General features: G+C 36.1%; 1 protein-coding gene across 1 annotated transcript in view; it reads right to left on the bottom strand.

Moving 5' to 3' along the window:
* The window catches only part of Arfgef1 (ADP ribosylation factor guanine nucleotide exchange factor 1), a 106,518-nt gene that overhangs the window by 54,452 nt on the left and 26,064 nt on the right, over window positions 1–26,002 (bottom strand). Inside the window, exons 7-17 of the mRNA XM_028769115.1 lie at window positions 23,679–23,780; window positions 19,315–19,490; window positions 18,621–18,754; window positions 13,809–14,043; window positions 9,457–9,556; window positions 9,244–9,383; window positions 9,017–9,125; window positions 5,972–6,173; window positions 1,256–1,367; window positions 845–1,050; window positions 529–613 (exon numbers count right to left, since the gene is read on the bottom strand). Of these exons, the coding sequence (XP_028624948.1) occupies window positions 529–613; window positions 845–1,050; window positions 1,256–1,367; window positions 5,972–6,173; window positions 9,017–9,125; window positions 9,244–9,383; window positions 9,457–9,556; window positions 13,809–14,043; window positions 18,621–18,754; window positions 19,315–19,490; window positions 23,679–23,780 (1,601 nt within the window). The remainder of the gene's footprint in view (window positions 1–528; window positions 614–844; window positions 1,051–1,255; window positions 1,368–5,971; window positions 6,174–9,016; window positions 9,126–9,243; window positions 9,384–9,456; window positions 9,557–13,808; window positions 14,044–18,620; window positions 18,755–19,314; window positions 19,491–23,678; window positions 23,781–26,002) is intronic.

Below are 26,002 nucleotides of genomic sequence, written 5' to 3'. Positions count from 1 at the left end.
CATGCATTAAATAAATAAATAAATAAATGTTAAAAAAAAGAGAGAGACAGACATATACTGAGAGACAAAAGAAATGTGAGATGCGCAACAGTACCTGAGATGTGCATGAGTCCACATAAAAGACTGACCATCAGTAACTGTGAGGAATGGTGCAATTCTAATCTACGCTAATCTCTAATATTAATATAATCTCTAATACTAATCTCACTGTTGCTCAAACTTTACATGTCTTTTTAAAAAGACAGATTATATATAGTATTTTCCATGTAAAGAATATTCAGAAGAACTAAAACATCTTTTTAGGTTAAAATTTGTTTTAAGCTTTGCATAACTGTCAATCATGAGACTGATAAATATTTTAGAAATACTTATAAGTCTTATTAGAATTAAGACCAAATGGATACAATTTTAATTCTGGCAATTGGTTTAGCCACATAAATTTAAATTTTTGCTAGTACTTAACATACTCAAAAGACTATATTTAATTTTTATTACTTACTGTAAAACTTGATGTAGAAGAAAACATACCTGTGGACTGTGAAGGTCTGTGGTCAACATGATAATTGAGTAAGCCAAAACATAAGCAGTATCTGCACTAGCAAAAAGGGTTTGTCTGAAAAATAAATGTATGGCATTGTAAGCGTTGTTTCATATAAACATCATTTCAAACACCATTTTTAATGTTCTCCTCAGGATTAACATTCTGTCATGTAGTACAATTATAAGGAAGTGTATTACCACTTCCAAATAGTAAATAATATAAGCAAGCTGTCTTAAGGAAAGGGGTGAATTCTGACTACCAGGGACATAACTGACAATAAAAAAGTACTCGAGCCTTACTAACCCTTGATTGCACTCCAGGTATCTTGCAGCAAATTTTTCCATTAATCGATCAATTTTCTGAGCTTCTCCTGGAAGCCGGAATCCTTCCAGAAACAGACGAAGAGCTGAAACAAAGTCTTTTCCTGAAAAGTCATGTTGGTCTACATATGCATACATGACTTCCTTATTGAATTTATCATTATCTCCCAGGAACTCACCCACCTGAGTCTAATGTAAAAACAAAGGATAGAAATTAATATTCAATGGCATGTTCCATGTGCAACATAACCATTTACAAAGCAGAGAAATCCTAAGAACTACAAGTTTTGACTATATGATCACACAAATTCCAGTCTGAAGCTACAAGTTAACTGTTTTAAATATACATATAAACTGTAGAAAGGGTTAAAATGAAACGAGACAGTATTCTTACAGAGTCTAATCTTTCTTCTTGATGCAAGAACTGAGCTATATCTTCCGGTGTGGTGCCAAGCATCCCTTGCTCTTGGAGGTACTGTATTCCTCTCTTTGGTTTCTTGTTAAATCTAGATGAAGTTAATACAAAGATTAAAAAGAGAAAAATACTCATACTCCTTGAGAAGATTTTACAGTACAGTAAATTACTTTCTTAATAGCACATAGAAAACAGGAACTAACATATGCATATACTAAATCATTACATGGCCCAAGGTTTATTTTTTCTTAGAAAGGAGTCTCAAATGGAAGTCTATCATTTTACAGGCATTTCCTACAGCATGCTGAGCTTTCCAGTTCCTCTCCACAGTGGCCAGCTAGAGGATTAGAGACAATGCTGCAGAAGAGATGGTGTAAGAAAGGATCTGATACTAGACAGTACTTTGGTACAGTGACCTAAACAGATTAGACTAGCACATACGGCATTTCTCAGTACAGTTCCAATTTACCCCTTTCTCTCATCTATTTCTATATATCCTGCTGAATTCTCTAAACTTAATGTGTTTGGAGACTATTCTGAATGCCTTTTTCAGCATCTTCTCACAGGGGAACTCTCCTTAATTGGCTCCGAAGAGCCAATTCAAATGTTATTTATTCCCTTAAAAATCATGTATTTCCCACTTTTATATTATTTTGGTGACTCATCACCAGTTTCCTGGACAACTGAAATAGTTTTTTTTTTTTTTTGCTCTAAGGTTTTTTTTTTTTAATTTACATTTCAGATATAATCCCCTTTTCCCCCACCAAGGAACTCCCTATCCGATCCCCCCTCCTCCTGCTTCTATGAGGATATGCCCAACCCACCCTCCCACCTCCCTCCCACGATTTCCCCCACACTGGTGTGTTCAGCCTTTACTAGACCAAGGACTTCCTCACCCACCTATGCCTGACAATGTCATCCTCCCCTACGTACACAGCTGGGGCCATGGGTCCCTCCCTATGTGCTCCCAGGCTGGTGGTTTAGACCCTGGGAGCTCTGGTTGGTTGGTACTGTTGTTCTCCCCATGGGGCTGCAAACCCTTTCAGCTCCTTCTTCACATCTCATTTTGCCCATATTCTAATCCATCTTTCAGGTTGCTAGTAAAGTCATCTTTCCAGAAATGTTACAATGCCATTTTTCTGCTATCAGTTCTAGGGAATCTGCCACCATCTCCTGGCTTCTGTGAGCACCAAGAATGTATGTGGTACATAAACATACATGTAGACAAAACACATTCATACACATCAAATCAATTAAAATTTAAAATTCAGGAAAAGGGGCTTCACCTATGCAGAAAGCCATCATCAATAAATACTAGGTCGACTTTCCAGGGAGTCTGTTCACAGTACACTCCTGTCAGGAAATCTTCACCTAGGCTCTCTGAACCTTACAAATGTACTAGTCCCCCACAGTGAGCTCTGGCAAAACCAGAACTTTGACTTGTCATTGGAACTTTTCAAAGAAGGAATAGACATTGTTTAATTACTACCCTTAAGCCTCAAATTATCATATGAGAGGGAATATTAATTTGTATTATTATGTTATATGACATCAAAAAAACAGTAAGATGTTGACTAGTGTAACAACCTGTGCATAAAGATTAAAAGAGCTAGACTTTTTATTTCCAAAATGGAAAAAAGACTTTACAAGGGTATAAAAATTATGAGGGTCTTAATCAATTATTTAAAGTATGTGAAGAATGAATTATAGGACAAGATTCTGGCTTATTATTTCAGCATAGCAGTGTCTAGCCATAGCTGAGAAAAATGAGCCATCTACTTAAATATTGAGGCCAAACTTGGGGTAGGGCAGTGGTATTGTATTTACAAACTATGAAATGGTAATTCTTTCTGGAAGAGTACTTCTCACAGCAGTAATGTGTCCTTTTGTACCTTAACAATCCATGTTCCATGGTTAAAGGGGCTTCCAAAAAGCCTGCTGCCAAACTCACAGGTTTTGGAAATTATTCAAGATATCTGAGTGGTATCCCTGGGACATTGCTGGACAAGACTTATAAAAAAAGATCCAATGGCATTATACATTTTCTTTTTTTAGATGTCAATTAGATGCTGATGTCTGGTTGTGATTTCAACAAACAGAACCTGAACTTCCTCAGGTTTATCCATACTGTCCACCTCCACTGGACATTACAGCTGGCACAGAGGCAGAAGCATCTGCTGCTACTAAAGCACTGCTAGTAAGACCATAACAATTTACTTCTCATCTAAACCTTCTACCTGTTTACTTGGTTTCAGGAGACTGATGTAACAAATAATCGACTACACAGTTACACTTTCATCTGTCAAAACAAATTTATATCCATCTAAATATAGAGAAGACCATTTCTCTGACTTTATCATTCATTCTACAGGGTTCTTCTGGGGCAAAAGTTCTGATACAGTCCAGCCAACTAAACAATCATGTTTCACTTCACAAAATAGGTTAATTAATCATGATATTAAAGAATTTTCCTCACCGACTTTGTTCATGTACCCATGAGGCTGTGATGGAAGAGACCTAACAGATAACTTCTGTTTCAGTCCTTCAAGTGCCGAGATTACCCATCAGGCCTAGCTTTTAAAAATGAATCTTTCTTTTTCTTTCTCTTCCTCTCCCCTCCCTTTCCCTCCCCCCTTTCTCTAGCTAGCTATCTATATCATCTATCTAATCTATCCTCTAGTGGTTTCTGGGAAATTGAGCTGAGGTCTTCATGCATGCAAAGCAAGCACTTTACTGAATTAACAGTAAAGCAAAGAGCTAACTGTAGGATTGCAAACTCTGAAACTCCATAGAAGCCATCTAGGAAAGGCTATGACAAGAGAGTGGGTTTCCGGGAGAAGGTCCATTGTTTTGCATGCCTGCAATAGGTGCACTCTGGAGACAGCCCCAGAGACTTTGTCCCAGGATAGCTTCTCACAGCTGATATTCCTATCCTGCCACGATTACATAGCGTAATAATTCTTGGGTATCAGCCCACCCGATTGGGCAAAATTCCTGCACATTAACATGAAGATGGACTTCCATGAATTAATGCTGTTTAGATGAATTACTTTATAGCATTCCTGATTTGATTCAAATAATCTTAAGAACAAAGTTTAAGAAGATGGTTTTAATTTTTTGGCAGAAAGATGTAATAAAGTTAGAATCAAGAATAGAATGTGCTCCCTCCTCACAGAATACTAAGTAAAGACTACATAATAAGAAATACAATGAGCTTTCATAAATTGCATTAAGAAGAGAAATAGGCTTAGGGCAGATTTGTGATCAAGAAAAAAAAAAAAGATTAATCTAGGTCACGTCCAAGGATGAAACCACAGGTATGCATCATGATAAAGCAAGGACATGTGAAACTGCTGCTCTGAACTTATAATGACCTTATTGAATGAAACACTGCTTTGAAATTACTATCAACTCCTTCTCTAACTCTCTTTTTGTGTAACATTCATCTATGAGGTCATTTTATAAAGAACTTTAGCCCAAGAAGTATAAAAAGGCTAAGAGAAGAAATAAAGTATGGCTTTTGGGGCTCTGCTCTATCCTCAAAATATGTGTGTGTGTGTGTGTGTGTGTGTGTGTGTGTGTGTGTGTGTGTGTGTGTTATATCACATGCTGTTGATGAACAGAAGATGTCCAGTTTTAGACTGTTTTATTTGCATCTGATTTCATAAATCATGTGACAAAGATGTGAAATTTGAAAATTCCTATTTTTAGTATTACTCCTTTTAGGTTTCTGTGTCCTCATGTTTAATTACATGTTTCATTCTTGTGAGGAATTTTATTTTTATTTGTTAATACATTTCCTATCCCAACCTGGCAGTAGCCTCCTAGACTCTTAATCTTACAAAATTAATTTTCTTGCTAAATTTTGTGAAACAGCTTACAAAAGAGCTGACACATGCATACATATATACATATACCATACTTATATATGTATAAGCTCTTCAGTCCATTAGGTTTAGTTGTATGTATATGGTTTCAGGGCTGACCACTTGGTGGTATTGGATAACCATTTAGGGGACTCATCTCTAGCGAGAATTATTTCTCCTACTTTCAGCATTCTTTGTTGCCTGTAGTTCTTTATCTATGGGTAAAGCCCCATGCTATTCCTCCTTCTATGTTGGTATGTCTGTTGCTATTCAGAGGTTCATTAGATCATTTCACATGCATATGCGCATGTGCACACACTCATACACTCATACACTCAGAATTTGTACTTGGCTCATATTCATGGCCTTACTTTCTGCCTTGATCCCCCTTTCATTGGTCTCTTTCCTTCCTACAAACAAGCCTGCTGTTCCTTACACTTACACACACACACACACACACACATATTGTGGATAGAGAGCCCCAAAATACACACTTTACTTCTTCTCTCAGTCTTTTTATACCTTCTTAGACAAAAGTTCTTTATAAAATTACCTCAGAGACGAATGTTACACAAAAAGGGAGTTACAGAAGGAGTTGAGGAAACTGTAGGCTGGATATCTTATGGATCTGCTTAGGAACTCTTTCAATGATGGGGAGAACTAAATATAGAGCCATTCAATTTTTTGATCCAAGAGAATAAAGAATGACAAACAATGAGAAATGTGGGGACACCAGGGCAGAATTAGCACACTTGTGGAGAGTTAGCACACATGTGGCTGAGGGATATTCTGTAACACTTTTTTTTTTTTTTACAAATACAATACTTACAAATCAATCCCTTGTTCTATTATTTCTTTTTGCTGCTTTAGGACCTCAAATTGTTCTGGGTTATCAGTGCCAGACATCTGTGTACTATAGCTGCCAATTCCTGAGGATGATGTGGACTCTAAGGAGTTTAAACTTCCATATCTGTTTATAGTCTCAGGGTGTTTGATTTCACTTATCTCTTGCTCTGAGGGTTTTTCCTGACCTGTAAGAAAAAATGTCAATATAGAAGAGATGATACATTATATTATACATATTATTCTATTATTACTATATATATTATTATATTGCTAGGATAACTAAACTAATATTTAATACTTCCATGTAATAAAAATACTTAATATCTGCATGTAATTAAAATGTTATAAAAGCAAGAAGAAGGATGCGATAGGGGGTTTATGGGGGGAAAATGGGGAAAGGGAATAACATCTGAAATGTAAATGAATAAAATATCCAATAAAATTAAAAAAAATACAGTTACTAATGCCCTGGGGACAGACTTGGTTTGTTTTAAAGCCAATTATCCCTATAAACAAAGCTTCCTATTGAAAACATTTCTTTTTAAGCAGCTAGGTAATTTATTTTTTTTTTCCTTTCGTCAATTGGATACTTTATTTATTCACATTTCAGATGTCATTCTCTTTCCCCATTTCCCCTCCCTAGGACCCCCCTATTTGATTCCCCCCTCCTTTTTGCTTTTATACCATTTTAATTACATGCAAGTATTAAGGTCAGTTCTAGGTTGAGGGTCTAGCAATATAATAGATGCAAATAGTCAAGGAATAAGCAAGACAATAAACACAAATAGTCAAAGAACAAGCAAGGCAATAAGCAGAATTCCATGAACACTCCCAGGATTACTGTTTTTAAGGGCTTATCAGGATGACCCAAATATCTGAGTAAACTTCCCTGTCCTATCCCAAAGTCATTTTTATGTCTGAAGCATATTTCCTTGTTCTTAGCCTAAAATCTAGATTCTTGTCTGAAATTACTTCTTTGTTCTAGCCTAAGATTCCTGCCTGAAGCCTACTTCCTTGTCCTTGGCCAATGTCAGATTCCTTCCAAACAGCCAATTTCCTTGTCTTTAGCCCATGTCAGATTCCTGACAAGCAGCCCCAGAAGCTCTACCCCTCTCCCCCTTTTTTATTTCATAAACAAGACTGAGCCTGTCTTAGGTCATTCTAAGAACGCCTTCCTTACCCGTCATAGAATATGCATTATCAAAAGCAATGCACTTCTATCTTAGGTTGGTAAGGCTCTGTGCAGAATCTTACCCGTCCTTGGCTTGCCAGCCTGTTAATTTAATAACTCTGCCTGGGGGTTCAAGCCATGTACTTTTGCTGCCAACATGTTGATATTGTTGAAGAAAAGCTTTAACACAATGGGCAGGAATAACAGTATTCCCAGGACAAAAGGGGCTAGCATGATCAAGCTATATATGCCATTCTTGAAGCTTGACCAAAATGGAAATGCTGACCTCAGGCCATGGGTAATTTTATCAGCAGTGTATACCATATCAATGCTCAGCAGAGCAGCATTCTTTAAATTCATAGGCTCACTATGCAAAGTTAAAACATCCAGAGAGGTGTTAGAATTATGCCAAATACACTGCAAGTGTCTTTGAACTTTTTCCTAATTGTAAAAACTACCACTGTAAATTTTAGAACTAACATGAATCCAATGGTATTTGGCATGACACTCCAGATGGCTCCTTACTCTTAAAACTCTGAACCTCCTTCCAATAATTTGAATAGGATAAAGAGTATCAATCCATTGTTCCAAGTGCCTATCTGAATCCTCTTGTATACTCAACACATTAGTAACATTTTTTTTTCTAAATGATTAACAAAAGTAGCTGTCTTAACTTCTTGTGTCAAAGTAACTGGAGAAGCAGTGGTGTTAGCAATTAATGTAATTAAAGCTGTTATACCAGCAATAATCAAGCCCATTACTCTCTTGCTTCTGCTTAAAGCCTGACTCACTTCTTCCAGTACTTGCAAGCTTTTTTCAGAAGACCAAGGTTCTGTGATACTCAAGGCAATAAAACAAAATCTGGTTGACAGACCTTCACAACTGACATGCCTGATTTCAACATACTGACATAATTAGAAAGTGTACAATCAATGCAACTTACATTAAATACTGTAGAAGAAATAAAAGTAATTTTAACTTGACATCTGAAAGAGCCTTAACACATGTGCCAATACCTGTTTAAAATCCAAATCCTGCCCCAACTTTATCTCTTGCTAGCATAACATCATAGAGAATTGCAGCTAACTTCCAAATATGTCTCTGAAAATGTCCAGAACCAGACTTCCAAATAAAGACTATTATTTCCTGGGAGGAGTTGTTTCCAAAAAGAATTAAATGCATGTTTTACATTGCATTTCTACATGTCTATAATGAAAAAAATAAGAAAAATGTCTTTAAATCAAAATTCCTTCCTGTCTTTCTTGGTGTAGGTGTCTCAGCAGTGGGAGGAGATACTTCTAATGTGGGCTTTAATTGTGGAGTAAAAAAAACCTTTGGAAAACCAGGCTTATCTGGTTTCTTTGGTAATTTGTATGAAAGAAAAATGAAGCCCATAGAGTACAAGGACTGTGTCTGGTTTCAATTTTGTTTCTGATATAAAAAGTCAACACTTCCTGCAAGCAATCAGGCAAAACAAAGTATCAGAGACAATTATTTTATTAACTTGGAAAAATTTCAACCTGAAATTGAACATTTTTTCAGGTTTTGGCAAAATTAATGAATATTAGTTCTTTCCTCTCCCTGTATTTTAAAAGTATAATGTGATTCTTGAGGACAATTTGAAGGCAGTACTGTTTTTCTTTAAATTCTAGTGTTTGCTCTTTTATTAAACTACTGCAAGACAAACGAAATTAAAAATTAAATAAATAAATAAATGAATGAATGAATGTAAGGTGAAACTAATTATTGTTATGTAAATAGATACAACACAAGACAACCTTAATGGCATCTTTAAATATCTTCTAACATATCACTGACTTATAATAATGTAGAATTCAACTCAAAATATTATCTTACCAAGGGTAGTTTGAGAGTTGGGATTCACATACTGATCCTTACTCCATTCAACCATACATTTCAAAATTGAAACTAAACATTCTAGTCCTTTTTTCCGCAGGCTCAATTCCTATAATAATTAAGAAATAAAATAAAGATCATCTAAAGAAAATGCACATCTCAACTTTGGAAAAACTTAAATAAAAAAAAAAACAATAAAACAAAAAAGGAAAAAAAAATCCTCTTACCTGAACATTACTCATACCAAGTTCTTGACTGCCCCTTCCTTGGGCAATCTTTGACAGGTCATTTACTAGTCTTTCAAATATATTTGCTGCATTCAGGTCACAGTCATAATTTACATAAATATCCACCACACTCTGAGCATCTGTGATAAGAGAATAATCTTAGACTACGAGCACATTTCACTGCAGGAAATAATCAACATCAATTCCAAATACCTGCACAGATCCTTGTCAGTGTCTGAATAACCATCCACTTATGGTCAAATGAGCTTGTAGAAGTTTCCAAAATGTACAGGAAAATTTCTTTAAAGAATACCTGTGGCAGAGGAAACATCTCTTTAAAGTACTATTTAACATAGAATGGATTGCCCTTCAAATGTCCAAAGATCTAGAGTAGAGGGGAGGTCCTCAGCTCTTTTGGCATTGGACTTTTAGTTCTGTCTCCAACACCAGCTTTCTTGGCCATCGCAGAGCCTTGACAAATGAAATGTAAAAAGATATGGAATACTTCTGGGTGATAATTTCTTATGCATAACTGTAAACTAACATAACTGTTTCTTATTCGTCAGTTATCATTTTGGACACTCTAGTACAGAGCAGTTCTAAATGCTCCTACATTTCAATATTTTTCTAATTACTCATAAAAATAAAAAATCCTTCATTTTCTCTCACTATTTTTTATGTTGAATATTATCAAGCACAATTGAGCTAATGAAGAAAATTTTCATCTGAGAGCTAATACTAAAATTTCAATCATTTTGGGAAAGTGACTATGACCTGAGGCCAGATAAAATCAAAACACATCAGCATGTGTACTATGTTCTGTGAATCCAGAAACAATAACATTTACAATAAAAGTGACATCTTTCTATCTCCCAAGAGTTATTAGCCAGCCCCATAATGTGTTCTTCTTTCAAAGAACTCAAAACAATTAGTGCTATTTTCTGTGGACATTAAGCACTACAAAGATATGAACCAGAGCTCTCTCGATAAGCGTTGTCTATACAACACGTTTCATATGCAAGCATCCAATAAATATCTATGGCCATGACCACAGTTCCCAAAGACTGTATCATATCTTCCCAGAATGCACAGGGAGACAACTGTTGTTTAATCTAAGAAAATTGTTTGGTTTCAATTATATCATATATATATATATATATACATATGTGTGTGTATATATATATATGCATATATATATACACACACATATGTATATATATATATGTGTGTGTGTGTATGTATGTATGTATGAATGAATGATATATTCCTTCTAAAGGCATCATCGCCTTTGTAAACTTAAGTTTTGATAAGTTAGCATATGAAAGTAAGTGCTACCAGAAAATTAGTGACACATAGGGATATAGATGTATTTTCCACTATGATTTAAAGGGCTAAGAAGTTGTATAGGATCTAGGAGACATAAGTACCTCAGCAGAGTTATAGTACAAAATGAATGAAAAGCAAGTATCTTTCCTTCGCTTTCTTTTTTTTTTTTTTTTTTTTGGTTTTTTGAGACAGGGTTTTCCTTCGCTTTCTAAGTATTATTTATTAAACATACACAAGATTTAGCTAAACATTTATATATAAATTACCTGCTTACAATTGCTTAATGAACAAAATCCTCCTTTCTAGGTCTGCCTAAAAAGACTTTGATGGTGTTGCGAATCAAGAAGGTTTGAAATACTGATTTATAAAAAACCCAGATTTGTAGAGGTATGAAAAGCTGTATCACTATCTATAGTTTACAAAATTCAACTAATAAGCAATTCTATTACTGTAATATCCTATGCCTAAAAGGGGGGGGCTTTTTATAAAATCAGAACTATAAATTTCTTAAGCAATTAGAGCAGAAAATGTATAAATAGCTCTGATATATAAGCATACAATCTTAGTATAGGAGATGCTCTCTGAAAGTTACATATTAATTTTTTTAAACTACATAATGCCTCCTGAAGGTTTTGTCTTTTACTACCTATTCTAATGGTACGTGTGCTCCCAATACCTGGAGTCCAGATGTAGCCTCCCCCACCCCCAAGTTAATTTTGATTGGTAAACAAAGATGCCAACAGCCAGTAGCTGGGCAGAACAAACATAGGAGGGGTTGGGGTTTTTTTGGGTTAGTATTAGAGAAGAAGAGGAAAGTGTAGGGGAGGGAAAGGAGAAGCCTCAATGGGTTAGCTAAGCCATAAAACGTAGCCTCGAGGGCTGCCCAATTGAAACTAAGAACAGCCCAGATGAAACATAGTAGTAACCCTGAGTTATCAATAGGAAAGTAGATTCTAACAGCATGGAGGGTAGGCAGCTGCCCAGCTATTGGGCTGCTTAAGGCATATTGTAAATATAAAGGCTATCGATGTGTGTATGTTTCATCCAGGAACTCAATAACCAAAGGCTGGTAGAAGCCCCAGGCCGGGATTTTAATAATTTCTATTATAAACTACAATACAGTAAAAATTTTAAATTAAAACCTACCATTTATGAGGCAACAGGAAATTTCTAAGGAGTATTTTCTTTTAAATTAATTTTTGTAAAAAAACTGCAACTGAAACTTAATTTTATAATCTTAGCTCTGTAAGAATTTATATATCACATGGCTCATTCAAAGAGTCCCTATGAGCTCTCAGTATTAAAAATTTCCCCATATTATCTAATCTTAAGAGAAGTATCTCATCATCAAATGGAAGGTGTCTGGTTATTATAAGAATAAAAATCCCAAATTTTGATTGAAACTATTTTATTTGTAGTTTCTGAAGACAATAGGGGAAAACTATAAAAAATTTACAACTAACTAAATGCCTGGAATTATTTCACAGATGTATGACAAATATAGACAGTTTGTACCAATCTTTAAGCTTAAAATTTAAAGTCTTTACTGTTTCATTCCAATAACAATATTGAAATAAAATTTGATAGAAAATATAGAAGAGCAATTTATAAAGATAATGCCATTATTTTAATCATGTCAAGGGTAGGGAAAAGGAATGTCCACTGAGCTAATTATTCATCTTCTGGTAGTATGAATTAACAAAAAATAAAATATGCAGAAGCTGGGGAGATGGCCTAGTGGGTAAGAGCCCAAACTCAGATCTTCCACACCAGATAAAAAGCCAGACTTGGTAACTTCAGTTCTGGGGTTTACTGGCCAGCTCATCTAGCTGAACAAGGTAAGTTCCAGGTTCAGTAAGAGAGCTTGTCTCAAAAATATAAGACATGGAGCAACTGAAAAGGACAACCAACATCAACCTCTGACTTCCACATGTACATGCAAATGCACACATACACAAACGTTTTAAAAGACTCTATAACATATCAAATATAATATGAAGGTGAATACTGACTAACACACAAATAGAAATTTCTAAATTTACATTGCCATGAAAGCAATAGGAGTTGGGAAAAGGATCTACCAAATCATAAACACAAAATGTTCCTTTTCAACACTGAAGTTTCCCAAAAGGACAAAAAAGATCTAACTAAGGAACTGATACGACAATTCCTTATGCATGTAGACATAGTCAGAATAGAGACTAATTTAGCTTTAAGTCTCTAAAAATATTTGAGAACCAAGAGTGTTGTTCTACTTTAAACATTTCGGGAGAAAACTTTGGGAATAAGATATATACAAATATATGTTTTGGGAAAAAATGTGCAACGCAAAAATTAATTTTACATGTTTCCAAATAACTTAAAAATATATCTTTCAGCCACCTCTACAAAGTCCTTTAAAACTCTGAAGGCCTAGTATGGCACTGAACAGTTCTTTTAAGATAGCTAAATTCAGGCAAGGAAGATGGCTCAGTGTGTAAGAGGTCCTGCATGTGAAAAGTTTGGGGATGTAAGGTCAAATCCCAGTACTACATACAAAGCTGGGCTTGGCTGTACATGTGTACATCCAGCATTTTGGGGTGGAGACACATGGATTCTTGAAGCAGGCTGACCAGCCAGCCAGCTTAGCTGAAAACAAAAGGTCCAATAAGACACCCTGTCTCAAGGAAATATGCTGAATGTGACAAGCACTTGTGTACATGAAAACTACACATGCACGCACGCATGCACACACACACACATCACATGCAGAGACAGAGTGCATGCCAAATTATTATTATATAACATATGTAAAGGGGTAAAGCTATTATTGTGAAAATCAGATTGTATTTTCAACTACTACAAATTTGCTGAATGCGCCGGGCGGTGGTGGCGCACAACTTTAATCCCAGCACTTGGGAGGCAGAGGCAGGCGGATTTCTGAGTATGAGGCTGGCCTGGTCTACAGAGTGAGTTCCAGGACAGCCCAGGCTATACAGAGAAACTCTGTCTCAAAAAACCAAAAAAAAAAAAAAAAATTTGCTGAATGCAAAGGCTGTTCATTCATTTTGCATTCTTATTGCTTAACCAACACCTAGTACTTCATAGATACATTAGCTAAATCAATGAACAAAATGAAACACATAAAAGCACATACCTATTATTTCACATTATGGGAAGCTTTCATGTGTTGCTAATGTAACATGAAACAAAGGAAATAGTAGTAACCTTAAAATTTAATGTCTAAACATAGAACATACCTCGATTTGCATCTTCAGATGTGTCTTGAAGTTTGACAACAAAGTAAGAAATATGGAAAGAGAAAGCTCAAAAACCTCTGGAACAGATGAGACTCCATTTTTGGAGAGTGCAACACACAGATACTGCTTGATAGCATTAATAAACATCTCATTTGTCCTGAAAATAGGTCCTGCATTTTGCAGAATGGACAGAAGCAACTGCAATGAAAGAATCTTGGACCGTAACTCATGAGACCTGAGAGGTGAGACACAAAGCACAGTATGTGGACAAGGTCATGATTGTGGTAATAATGGACTGACTCACAGCCACTTCCGTACACATGTCTGTACAAATTCAGAAACTTAGCCAAGACTACCAAGTGCTTCTCTGCGGCCACATCATTTCAGGATTTCTTTTAATTTTTTTTTGAGATTATTATTACCTAATTTCTCACTCCAAACCTTTCCATATGCTCCTCCTTGCTTTCTTTAAGATTCATGGCCTCAAACATCAATCTCTAACACTATTAATGATACCCTGTTATGCTTGCACATAGGAGCCTAGCATGCCTGTTCTCTGAGAGGCTATACCTAGAAGCTGACTTGAATGGATGCAGAGACCCACAGCCAAACATTGGATGGAGCTTGGGAACTCCTATGGAAGAGTTAGGGGAAGGATTGAGGGCACCGAAGGAGTTAGAACTCACAGGAAGACTAACAGAGTCAACTAACCTGAACCCTTCAGACTCTGACTGACCCACCAACCAAAGAGCATATACAAGCTGGACCTAAGCCCCCTCCTGCACATATGTAGCAGATGTGCAGCAGGGGCTGTTTCTAAAGCTCTTGCCTGTCTATGGAATATGTTCCCCTATAGTCAGGCTGCCTTGTCTGGCTTCAGTGCAAAAGGATGCACCTAGCCCTACAGAGACTTGATGTGCCAGGGTAGAAGAATAACCAGGGGGTGGGGGGTGGGGGGTGTTCCACCCTCTCAGAGAAAAATTGGAGGGGAAGATGAAGGGAGGGATTGTGGGAAGTGGGGCACCAGGAAGAGGAGTAGTGATCGGGATATAAAGTAAATAAAAAAAATTTCATGGCCTCTTTTTTTATTAAATGTTGTTATATACATATAGCAAATCCATGTGCTTCTTACAAGGGTAAAAATTACGAGAATTTTAAACATTAAGCCTACTATTCCCCTAGAAAGGATAAAATTAATTTGCAGATTTATGCCTTGTTCCTTTCTTTCAAAACTATACTTCTTATGGATCACATGAACAGAGTGAAGATATCTGCTATGCTTAGTATGTAATGCTTCTAATATGTTTTTCTAATTATGTTATTCATACTCAGAATTCCTAAACACCAATAGAAATGTTTATGTTCCACTAAATTATAACATTATTTCAAGCATACTTTCCCAATAAGTATTTGAAATTCTTGTTACTCTTCTGAAATAAACAGAGACCTTTAGAACTTTATAAAATTTTAACATGTAAACACTTATTCTAAACACTTCTACAATGAAAATTTGAAAAATTTTTTGGCTGAAAAATTTTTATCATTTTTTTAAAATCAAGGTTGTGTCATGCTTCAGTTTATTATCTAACATTTTAATTATTTTTATACACGTACTTTTTTTTTCTCCCACTGAAAATTATCCCTTAGATTCAAGAGACCAACGATATTCTCTGGAAGCAGTATTATTTAAAAGGCAGAGCATTAAATGCTGCAGGAATTTTTAAAAACTTATTCTAAACATTGTATTTAGTCACATTTGCATATATGACACCTTATCGCTCTTGATTTCTACCTTAAGATGTTTAGTTGTGTCAAGTACTTCACAGATCTCAGCCAACCTAACAAGAACATTTAATGTTATATCTATAGTGTATCACAAAAACTACAAAAATCTTTTATTAAAGTCATGTTTCCAAAATAGCTATTACTCTGAATGTGCTACAAGGGTATTATTAGTACTCAAAGATGCTCTTTTAAATTACAATGAGAGGTACAACTGGAAGTAACCACTAGAAAGTCCTTATATTGGGTGTTCTGAGGCCTACATACTGTTTCCAAGTTACCTTACATTGTTCTTTTTGCTCAATTCCTATAGTAATTAGATCCTGCAGGCTGCCATTTTCTAATATATGAGTCTTGTTATAAATATACTTTAACTTTCTGTTCTTAGTATTGAATAAAATGTCTTTTAGACAGTATTTGCTTACAAGATCCACTTGTTCTTGTTTTCAATTATTTAAGTATTTGTTATGTACATTTTTAAAACAGTAAGGATCAAAAGATTGTCTTATTTGATAAATTAAACATTTTCTAAAACATGTTTCTCACTATACAGTCTAGGGTGGCATTGAACATATGGCAATTCTCCTGCCTCAGCCTCCAAGAGTTGGGATGACAAGAGTATACCACCATACTTGGCTAAATTAAACTTCTAATAAGCAACCAAGATGGAAACTTCATGTCTGCAATTTTTTATGAGGTAGTTTCAAATTACAGTAGAATCTGGAAACTCTCCATAGGTTATTGCTTAGCACAGCAAGAAAATAAACAGAAGTAAAGACAAAACTGGGTAACTACAAATATTCCAGATTTTATCAAATCCCAGTTTTGACTTGTGAAAGCTAAACATATGGGAGTAAATCATAGCACAAATGATCTTCAGCAATAACCCCAATTCCTTTCTGTAAGTATGTGTACAGGTGGAGCCCAAAGGACTGCTTGAAATGCCATTTCTCTGGCACCATCCATATCATTTTTAGGTACCATCTCTCACTGGACTGTAACTTCCCAAGTAGGCTAGGTTGGTTGGCCAGTGAGCCCTAGGCATGTGTCTGGTCCTGTAACCCCCCAAACTGGGCTGATAAGTGCATGCCACCATGTCTGGCTTAAAAAAAAAAGGATCAAATTCAGGCTCAGGTCCTCATGCTGGCAAGGCAAGCTTCATACCAACTCAGCTTTTTCCTCAGACTTAATACTTCAGATTTTTATAAAGATTTATTTGCTTTTATTTGTATGTGTATATCTGTGTAGTTTTATGTGCATCACATGTATGCAAGTACCCTCAGAAGCCAGAAGAGGGCATTAGATCCCCTTGACCTAGAGTTACATTTGGCTGTGAGCTACCTGATGTGGGTTCTGGGAACGTAACCTAAATCTTCTGTAAACCACTAACTCCAAAATTGTTCAAGTTGTTTCTTCTTATAGTAATCTTCATCAATTCAGAATGAAATGCCAAAATTGTCAAATTTTTAACGAGAAAGTTCCTTTTTAATACTAAGGAACTATATTAAAATACATTCTTATTCAGTACATTATTAATAACTTTAATTCTACTTCCATCAAGTTCCTATTTTCAAAATACTGAAGAAGCAACAACTTATTTTTCTGACTCTTGAGATTTGGGTCTCAAAACATTTTAAAATTTTAATTTAAAATTGAAACATGCTTCTCCCTAAAGTAGAACAATGTAACAATAAAATTATAGAAAATATGTGTTTTGCAGAAACTTACACAATTTTCAAAGACTTTTTTCTATGTGTGTGTGAAACACAATTTTCAAAGCCTTTTTTTCTGTGTGTGTATGTGATGTTTGTATATGCACACATTCTTATATGAGTGTGGGCAAAATATGTTTGTGTAGACATGCCTGCATACATGAGGTCAGAGGCATTGGGTACTGGTTCTAACCTTCCACCATATTTGTAACAGGGTCTCTACCATTTGCAGCTGTGAGCACACTAGGCAAACTTCCGAGGATTTACAAGGGTTCTAGGATCTGAACTCAGATGTCCAGTTTTTATAGTAAACATCTCTAGATTTTAGTTGCATTTAAACACTCCAAAGTCTCTTTTTTTATTTAAGTAGGAATGTTTACATTTTCCTCTATTTTGATATCATTTTCATTCCTTCTCTAAACATCCTTTTGCTAGAAATTCTCCTAAAACTGTCAATGTAATATATCCTACAACAATAAATAACAGGTCATTCTTTTAACTCTAAGCCTTAAATGCAATCAGAAATAAACTGCACTGGATTATCATCCACAAAATATGACCCTTTCCTAATGTTGAACTTTGCTTTCATTTGCTGTGATAAAACACTAATCAAAAGCAACTTGGAGAGTGAAAGAGTTCATTTGGCTTACATTTCCATACAAGTCCATCATAAAGAAAATCCAGAGCAGGGACTGGAGCAGAGGCCATGGAGGAGTGCTATTTACTGGCTTCTTCCTCATGGCTTGTTCAAACTGCTTTCTTATAGAACCCAAGACCAAGAGTTGGCCCCATTCACAGTAGCCTGGCCCTTTAAACACCTATCATTAATCAAGAAAATGTTCCAGAGTCCTGCCCATATCACAATCTAATAGAGACAATTCCTCAACTGGGACTCTTTCTGAGATGGTTTCAGCTTGTGTCAAATAAAAAAAAAATACTATATTTGATGGAAATTGGGTAACTTATATCAAAGATCTTAATAGAAGTGGAGATAAAAATCATCTTAAGGCAATTCATCAGATTATAATAGTTCTAAAGTTACTCAGAATGTTGAAATGTATTGAGTGACTTATTCACTCAGTAACATATATTGCCATCTACTGTGTATTCACTATTATGCATTGCTGCCCATCCTTTCTCAAATAGTGTAAGGAATATATTCTAAAAGTTTGGGAACTTATTATTTTTGGTATGTATTTTTTAAAACAAAAATTTTAAGATTCCACAGGACAGGAAGAACAAATGAAAATGCAAACGCTATTATTTACAATACATTTTAAGCTTAAAAACCTCTAAAACAAAATGGCTAATGACTTACTTTGGATCTGGTGGTCCATCTGACAGTGGTTTCATTGACAGCTTACACAATGACCTGAACACTAGAAAGGCATCCTTTTGTAAAATGTGGGAAAACTTAGCACCAGGTGAAGGTCCTGAAGAATTTCCAGATTCCTAAACAAGTTAATATACCAGGAAAATAAAGAAATGTCCCATCAAAAAACATTTAGCCTTCTAGCATAGTTTTCAATGAACTCTAATATGGTAAAGTCATTTACTGGATAAGGTCAATCTAACCAAGAAAATCTCTAGAATCCTCATCTGCAAACATAAAGACTAGAACACATAAAACAGAGCAGTTTGAACACCTGCCACTCCTGTCCACATTGACTTCTGTGAACCTCTTATCAGAGGCTCCATTAAAATGCCCTACATTCCCACCTTTTCCCTACGATACTATAATTTCTCCATAATTTGTGAAAAACAATGTTCCTGTTAAATTTAATTTCAGTGGGGAATGAGGGGTTGTGAACACAGACGAAACACAATCACAGGTGGAATGTGGCCACTAATACATCTTAAAAGAACAAACTGCTCTAAGTTATAGTAATAAGAAGTCTACTCAAAACCCCATTTCCACAAGCTGAAATCAAACAAAAGCATCAGCCAGGAAGATTTGCTCAAGGTACTGGCAGACCATCCATTTCCTCCTCTCCACCTCACCCCATATATACCTGAGTATCATTGGAGGAGACAGACAACCGGTCATCAGGTAGCGATGGTGTATATGCAACAGAAATGGGTGTTCCTGGGATTCCGTTGGCCTGTATGTTTTCACTGTCACTACCATCCTCTACAGTTCCAGTGTTGCCATCTGTACTTGCACTGACAGCCGTCCCTTCTCCCATGTCTAAAATGGCAAGAAAAGACACTCAAGTACATCTGATTAAGTCAGTGTGCTTAGAACCAAACAGACAAACAAGCAAAACCCAGTCTATCTAAAATGAAACAGTGACCAAAAGCAAAGTAAAATATGTATTGACACACTTTTTAAATGTAATGTATTTACTACAGTGCAAATATCCACTTAGCATGTTTCCCAACATGGTCTATAAGTTGCACTGGCAATAAACACACGTAGCTGATAGAAGGTTATTCTAGAAGGACATAAGCAGAGGTCGACTTTTAACTATACACTAACTCACTAAACTGGACTCTTTTTTTTTTGGGGGGGGGTTTCGAGACAGGGTTTCTCTGTGTAGTTCTGGCTGTCCTGGAACTCACTCTGTAGACCAGGCTGGCCTCAAACTCAGAAATCCGCCTGCCTCTGCCTCCCAAGTGCTGGGATTAAAGGCGTGCGCCACCATCGCCTAGCTTAAACTGGACTCTTATGAATGCTAAAACACTGATATGTTTTGTTGAACTTCAGATATTACCCATTTCTTCTCAAACAAATACTCAATTCTTTTTTATAAAGGCCATTGGACTTGTAACTAAAATCAAATACAGGTAAGTTTCATATTTGAAGTGTGTACTGAGATTGAGTCCTGGATTAAAAAAAAAAAAAAAGGAACATCAGAGGCACATATTTGGGACAAGTGAGAAAATTCTTAACTATATTAGATATTTTTGAAAAGATGGCAATTTTCCTAGGTGTGAAAATAAAACTGAGGTTACATATGATAATGTCCTTATTTACAGAAAAAAATATATCTGGACATTATACAGGGGTACAATGATATAATATACACACTAATTTTCTAATGGTTCAAAAGCCTTATATATGTATGCTATGTGTAAAGACAGAAAGCAAAGGTAGCAAAAGTGTTAGTGAATCTGGATAAAAGTACTCACAACACTGCTCTTTGGAATTTTCTCTGCATTTGAGACTTTCCTAAGTAAAATGTTGCAGAATGAGGGAACTCCTACTTCCTAGTCTACACTTGTATTAGGTCCTTGCAAAGACTGTTTGGTAAGCCATCAGACAGTATATATCTCAGCTTTATAAATCACAGTCTTTACTGTGACTATGCATGGCTGTGTTACAGTGAGACTTTTATGAAACAGGTGGGGCTGCAGATGTCCCCCAGCACTAGAACACTGGCCTAGGACGCTCCAGAACTTAAGCCTCACTCCAACACTCTCCAAACAAGCAAGAATCGGCACATAAGCTCACAATGTGCCAACCCAGGACTTGTAATGCACTGTTTTAAAAGGATATATGGAATCAGAACACTCTTATTTTCTCTTTAGCGATAATGTTTTAAATGTTTTATAGTTTTTATTAATATTCCTAATACTGTACTGTCTTTCTTTAGTCTCTTACTTTCTCACTGGATAACCTTGGGACTTCCACTACCAATGTTAATAGACTTGTTATGTATGACTTAGAGCTCACAGGATCATGTGTTTAATACCCAGACGGTGATGTTTGAAAGCTACTTTACTTTGTAGGAAGTAGGTCAGTAGGGATATGTCTGTAAAGGCTGTCACGTCCACCCCCAAGCCCCTGCTTTCTGTCCCTTATGAGGTGAGCTGCTCTTCCCACCACATATTCCCTAGCATGGTGTTCTATCTCACCACAGCCCAGAAGCATCAGAGCCAAATAAACATACCCTGGAATTGGGAGCCAAATAATTATTTCTCCCAGATATTGTCATGTGACAAACGGACTAGGAACATGAATACTAAGAAATGACAGCTGCTACTGCTATTGTTATACTAGTAATGCAAATCAAAACTTTTGGGGGCAAATTTTTAGGAAGAACTTGGAAAAGTTTGGGAAGTGTGCTAAAGAAAGCCTAGAATAGCGGTTCTCAACCACCCTAATGCTGCGGCGCTTTAATACAGTTCCTTATGCTGTGGTAACCCCCAATTATAAAATTATTTTGTTGATATTTCATAACTATAATTTTGCTACTTTTTTGAATTCTAATGTAAATATCTGATGTGACCCCCCCAAAGGGGTCATGATCTACAGGTTGAGAACCAATGGTCTAGAATTTTGTAAGCAAACTGTAATGGTCTCAGAAAACCACAATGCTGATAAAGGAGTAACCAGTGAAGACTGAATTTGTGTGTTACCAGGAGGGTATCGGGAATTGGCTTAGAAGCATTTTTATCCAGATTCGCTAACACTTTTGCTACCTTTTCACATACCTTTATGTCTTTACACATAGCATGGACAGGTTTTTTGAACCATTAGAAAATTGGTTGTGTACGTTATGACACTATGGCAAAAAAACAACCCAAAAAAACCCCAAAACAACATGTCTACATTTTGTGTGTGTCCTGAAACTCTGTAGGATGTAGAATTTACAGGGACAGACTAACCTAGTGGAGACAACTTCATGGATGCCCAGCAACCAAGCTGTAGCATAGTGATTACTGGCTGTTTTTAGACAGGCTGTAATGGGAATTGGGAGGGAAAATAAAGTAAGCATAGGGTTTGGAAACTTGCAGTTTGGCCAGAAAATACGCATGGGCAAATCCAGAGGCAGTGGCTAGCTTTGAATTCTGGGGCGCCTTACCACATGCCTTGGATGCCTCATGTGCAGCCACAGGATTTCCTCTTTTTCCTGATGTGCTGCGGCATTTTTTTGCTCCTAGTCCTCCCTATGGAATATGAAAGTTATATAGCTTGCTGTTTGATCTTAAGGGGCTCACGGTTATGAATCTGCTTTGGTGAAGACTTTTAAACAATGTACAGTGTACTTTGGGAACTCATGGAATTACACTATCTTTTACAGCATGAGATGTTCATGAACCTTTCAGGGTAAAGAACAGAATGTTATATATGAAAGGTCCATCACAGGTTCATGTGCTGAGGCATGGTTCTTAGCTTGTGGTACTATTTTTTTGGAGGTGTCATTAGTCGGTAGGACTGGTTGGAGGAAGTAGTCCCTGGGAGATGGGTCCCTCACTCCTCCTTCTTTGCTGGACAACTCTTATGTTGAGTCATGTGAGTCTTCTTGGTGAATCACCACACTGTGGAGTAGCCCTAGAGCTGTGTGTGACATTTTTATTTTTTTTTTTTAAAGATTTATTTATTTTATGCACATGAGTACACTGTAGTTGTCTTCAGACACACCAGAAGAGGGCATCAGATCCCATTATAGATGGTTGTAAGCCACCACGTGGTTGCTGGGAATTGAACTCAGGACCTCTGGAAGAACAGGCAGTGCTCTTAACCACTGAGCCATCTTTCCAGCCCTGTGTGTGACATCTTTATTTTCTCTTCTTTAGCTACTTAAGTGGCTATAAAGTCTGTTATCTTAGCATTCCTGCTTTCTTCCACTTTGTACGTAGTCTTACTATAACCAGACTACCGTGCAAGTCTCTTACAGGGCTTCCTTTTTTCAGACTTGGTCTACATCTTCTCAGCAAAATTCTCAGTTCTAAATTCTCTAATACTGATTCATTTGTCCTAGAATAAAATCCAAAATCCTAATCTTGGAACTTATAATCCTGTTAAATTGCTTTTATAATTTTTCTCTATTATTTGATATCACAAGTATTATACCAAATCACCCCTCTTAAATCTAATCATCTCTTTATGCTACCCAGACACTCAATGCTGCCTGCTATCAGATCTACTGCTGTGACTCATAGAGCATTTATCTGAATAGCCCTTTTGGCCTCAGAGAGTAAGTGAAGTCCAGATATGCTAAAGAAAGGTGACTTTAAAAGAAGAAAGAAATGGTCAAGTACTTTAAATAAAAAAATGTAAAAATTTTACATGGAGGAAAAAGTCCTATGCTGAAGTTATTACAGCAACTGTGTAGAAAGATGTGCTTACTGGTTTGTTAATACATAGACACAGATGTTCTTAACAGGGCACGGGAAGGCATTGCACCTGTACGCCGGTGGAAAGGAAAATACAGGGTTTGATGCTCTCTGGTGGCCGAAATCATCTTCTAGAGATCTTAGAAAGCAGTGTGAATGGGTCAGGAAGGGGCATACTGCATACATACACATACATACAAACACTAATTTCAGAATTTACAATTTTACTCCTTTGCTTCCATATTATAGTATTTCTATGGTCAGATGAAATCCTGTAAAACAGAATCAACTAATGTCAAACGAAGTACACTACCTCCAACAATGATGTTTACCATCTCTTCCACAATGCTCTGCACAATGTCATGTGGCTTTTCCTCACAGTCTCCATCATATAAAATATCATTTTTAGATAATGCTTTGAAAGACAAAAATTTGAGACAACATTATTTTAACTTTCTAAGAAACCTCTACCAGACATGCATAATAAAACACTTTTAAAAAAAATCAAATGGGTGTAAATATTTTGGGACACCTCCTTGTTAAATTTTCAGAATTTATAACCGAATCAATACTTAAGTATTTTTGAAATTCAAACCCACTTTAACAAGGTTCTATCTGATCAGCTATTAAACTACTATTCAACTTAATGAGACTCCATAGATTTGTCCTACAAAGAACCAAACTTCTAATGGTATTCTAAATAAGACACTTTTAATGTCTTACGCACATTAACACATACTTAGTACATATATGTCTGTACTAAATCTTATCCAACATCAAACTAAAGTAACTAAATCTTATTTGATATAAATATTAATACTTCATTTTACTACAGAAAATACCTAAAGAGACAGATATCGAGCCAACTTGGGATAACATTAGTGTTTTGCTCATTCTTTCTTCACAAAAGAATCTACATTTCCAATATAAATCTGAATTCATGTTTTTTGCAGGACTCCTGAGCAGCTAAAGAAAACAATGGAATCTGAAAGCTTCTATTGATAATTACAGACAAACAGGATGCTGAAAGTATCTCAAGGTGGTTCAATTAGCACTTTAGGATGCTCCAGGAACCTGGCAAACACCCCCCTATGGGAAATGGCTGCCAACGTTGTTATCTGCTGGCTACAGTAATGTCTCCACTGCTCCCCATGTAGACTATTATAAAGGATTATGACTTAACAATGCTGTTTTTCCAAAGTCTGTCTTCTCTATAATTGTGCTGTTTTAAATCTACTACCTGCCATGTTCTACAAAATAGTGTCACAATGAAAAATCTGTTAAGTGTGTTCAATTAGTAAATTTACCAGAAAAAAATTAGCTTTTAGATTCCTCCATGTGGAAAAAAAAAATCTTAAGTGTAGGTATTTTTCTACCATTTCTAAGCTTCTATTTTTGTGCTATAGTTGGCTAAAACACCTTCAGTCTGAAAACTATAATTTCTTTTTTCTTTTTTTTTAAAAAAGATTTATGTATCTATTTTATGTGTATGAGTATACTGTAGCTGTCTTCAGACACACCAGAAGAGGGCATCAGATCCCATTACAGATAGTTGTGAGCCGCCATGTGCTTGTTGGTAATTGAACTCAGAACCTCTGGAAGAGCAGTCAAGGCTCTTAACTGCTAAGCTATCTCTCCAACTCTGAAAACTATCTCAATGTGAATAAATGTACAGAATCACTACCTAAAAGTATCTACAAGATAGTAAATTAAAATATTCATGTGAAGTGATTAATATATATAATACACAAGAACTGCCTAGAGAAGTTAGCAATAGCTATAATATGATATAATAATAACAAATAATATGCAACTTCACACAGCTAATAAAGTTGTGCTCTAGAACATGCACTCTGACCCGAAGGTTATTTATACCAGATGTTAGAACAATGCCTTCATGGTCAAAATAATCATAATGCCTTATCGACAATCCTGCATTCTATAAGACAGCTACAGTGGTATCTTTACACATAGTACATGTTTCTTTGTCACACCCCATGTTGTTTCTGTTGGAAAAATTTCTCTATTTTCTAGCTAATCCATTTTTATCAACTACAATTCAACTAAAACAACACTGCCTTCTCTATAAAGGTATTTTCCTAATTCTCCTCAGCCTAACTACCTAAGCATGCTACCTCTAGGAAACCATACACTATCCTGTTCATGATCATCAGACCCTTTGGGTAGGCTAAAAGCAGTAAACACACTAAAAGCAATAGCTATATCTATCATTTTTAACCCCAAATTCTAGCACTTAGAACATCAAACAGATTGGTCAACATGTTTGCTGAATGTAGTAACAAATAAAATCCCTCTTTTGTCAGAGATCAGCCCTTTGAGTCAACTTAGACATGCAGTGAAAAGTAGGATCCATTTTGTCAAAAGCAATTTAGACAAAACATATGGATTCACTTGGTGGTAGCTTACCTAATGTGAATAGCTGGTTTGCCTAAGGTAACCTTTTCAAGTAAAGCAAAAAGAAGACTGGAAAGATGGTTCAGTTAGTAAAGCACTTGTCATGGAAGCATGAGGACCTGAGTTTGGTACTCAGAACTCATAAAAAATAGAAAAGGCTTGAGTCAGCACTAGGGAGGCAGAGGCAGAGGCAGAGGCAGAGGCAGAGGCAGAGGCAGAGGC

The sequence above is a fragment of the Grammomys surdaster genome, unplaced genomic scaffold (genome assembly GCF_004785775.1).
Source record: "Grammomys surdaster isolate TR1022 unplaced genomic scaffold, NIH_TR_1.0 64, whole genome shotgun sequence".
In the NCBI taxonomy this organism is placed as follows: domain Eukaryota; kingdom Metazoa; phylum Chordata; class Mammalia; order Rodentia; family Muridae; genus Grammomys; species Grammomys surdaster.
The sequence above is the reverse complement of the archived record's forward strand: the minus strand, read 5'-3'. Positions and strand labels throughout refer to the sequence as shown.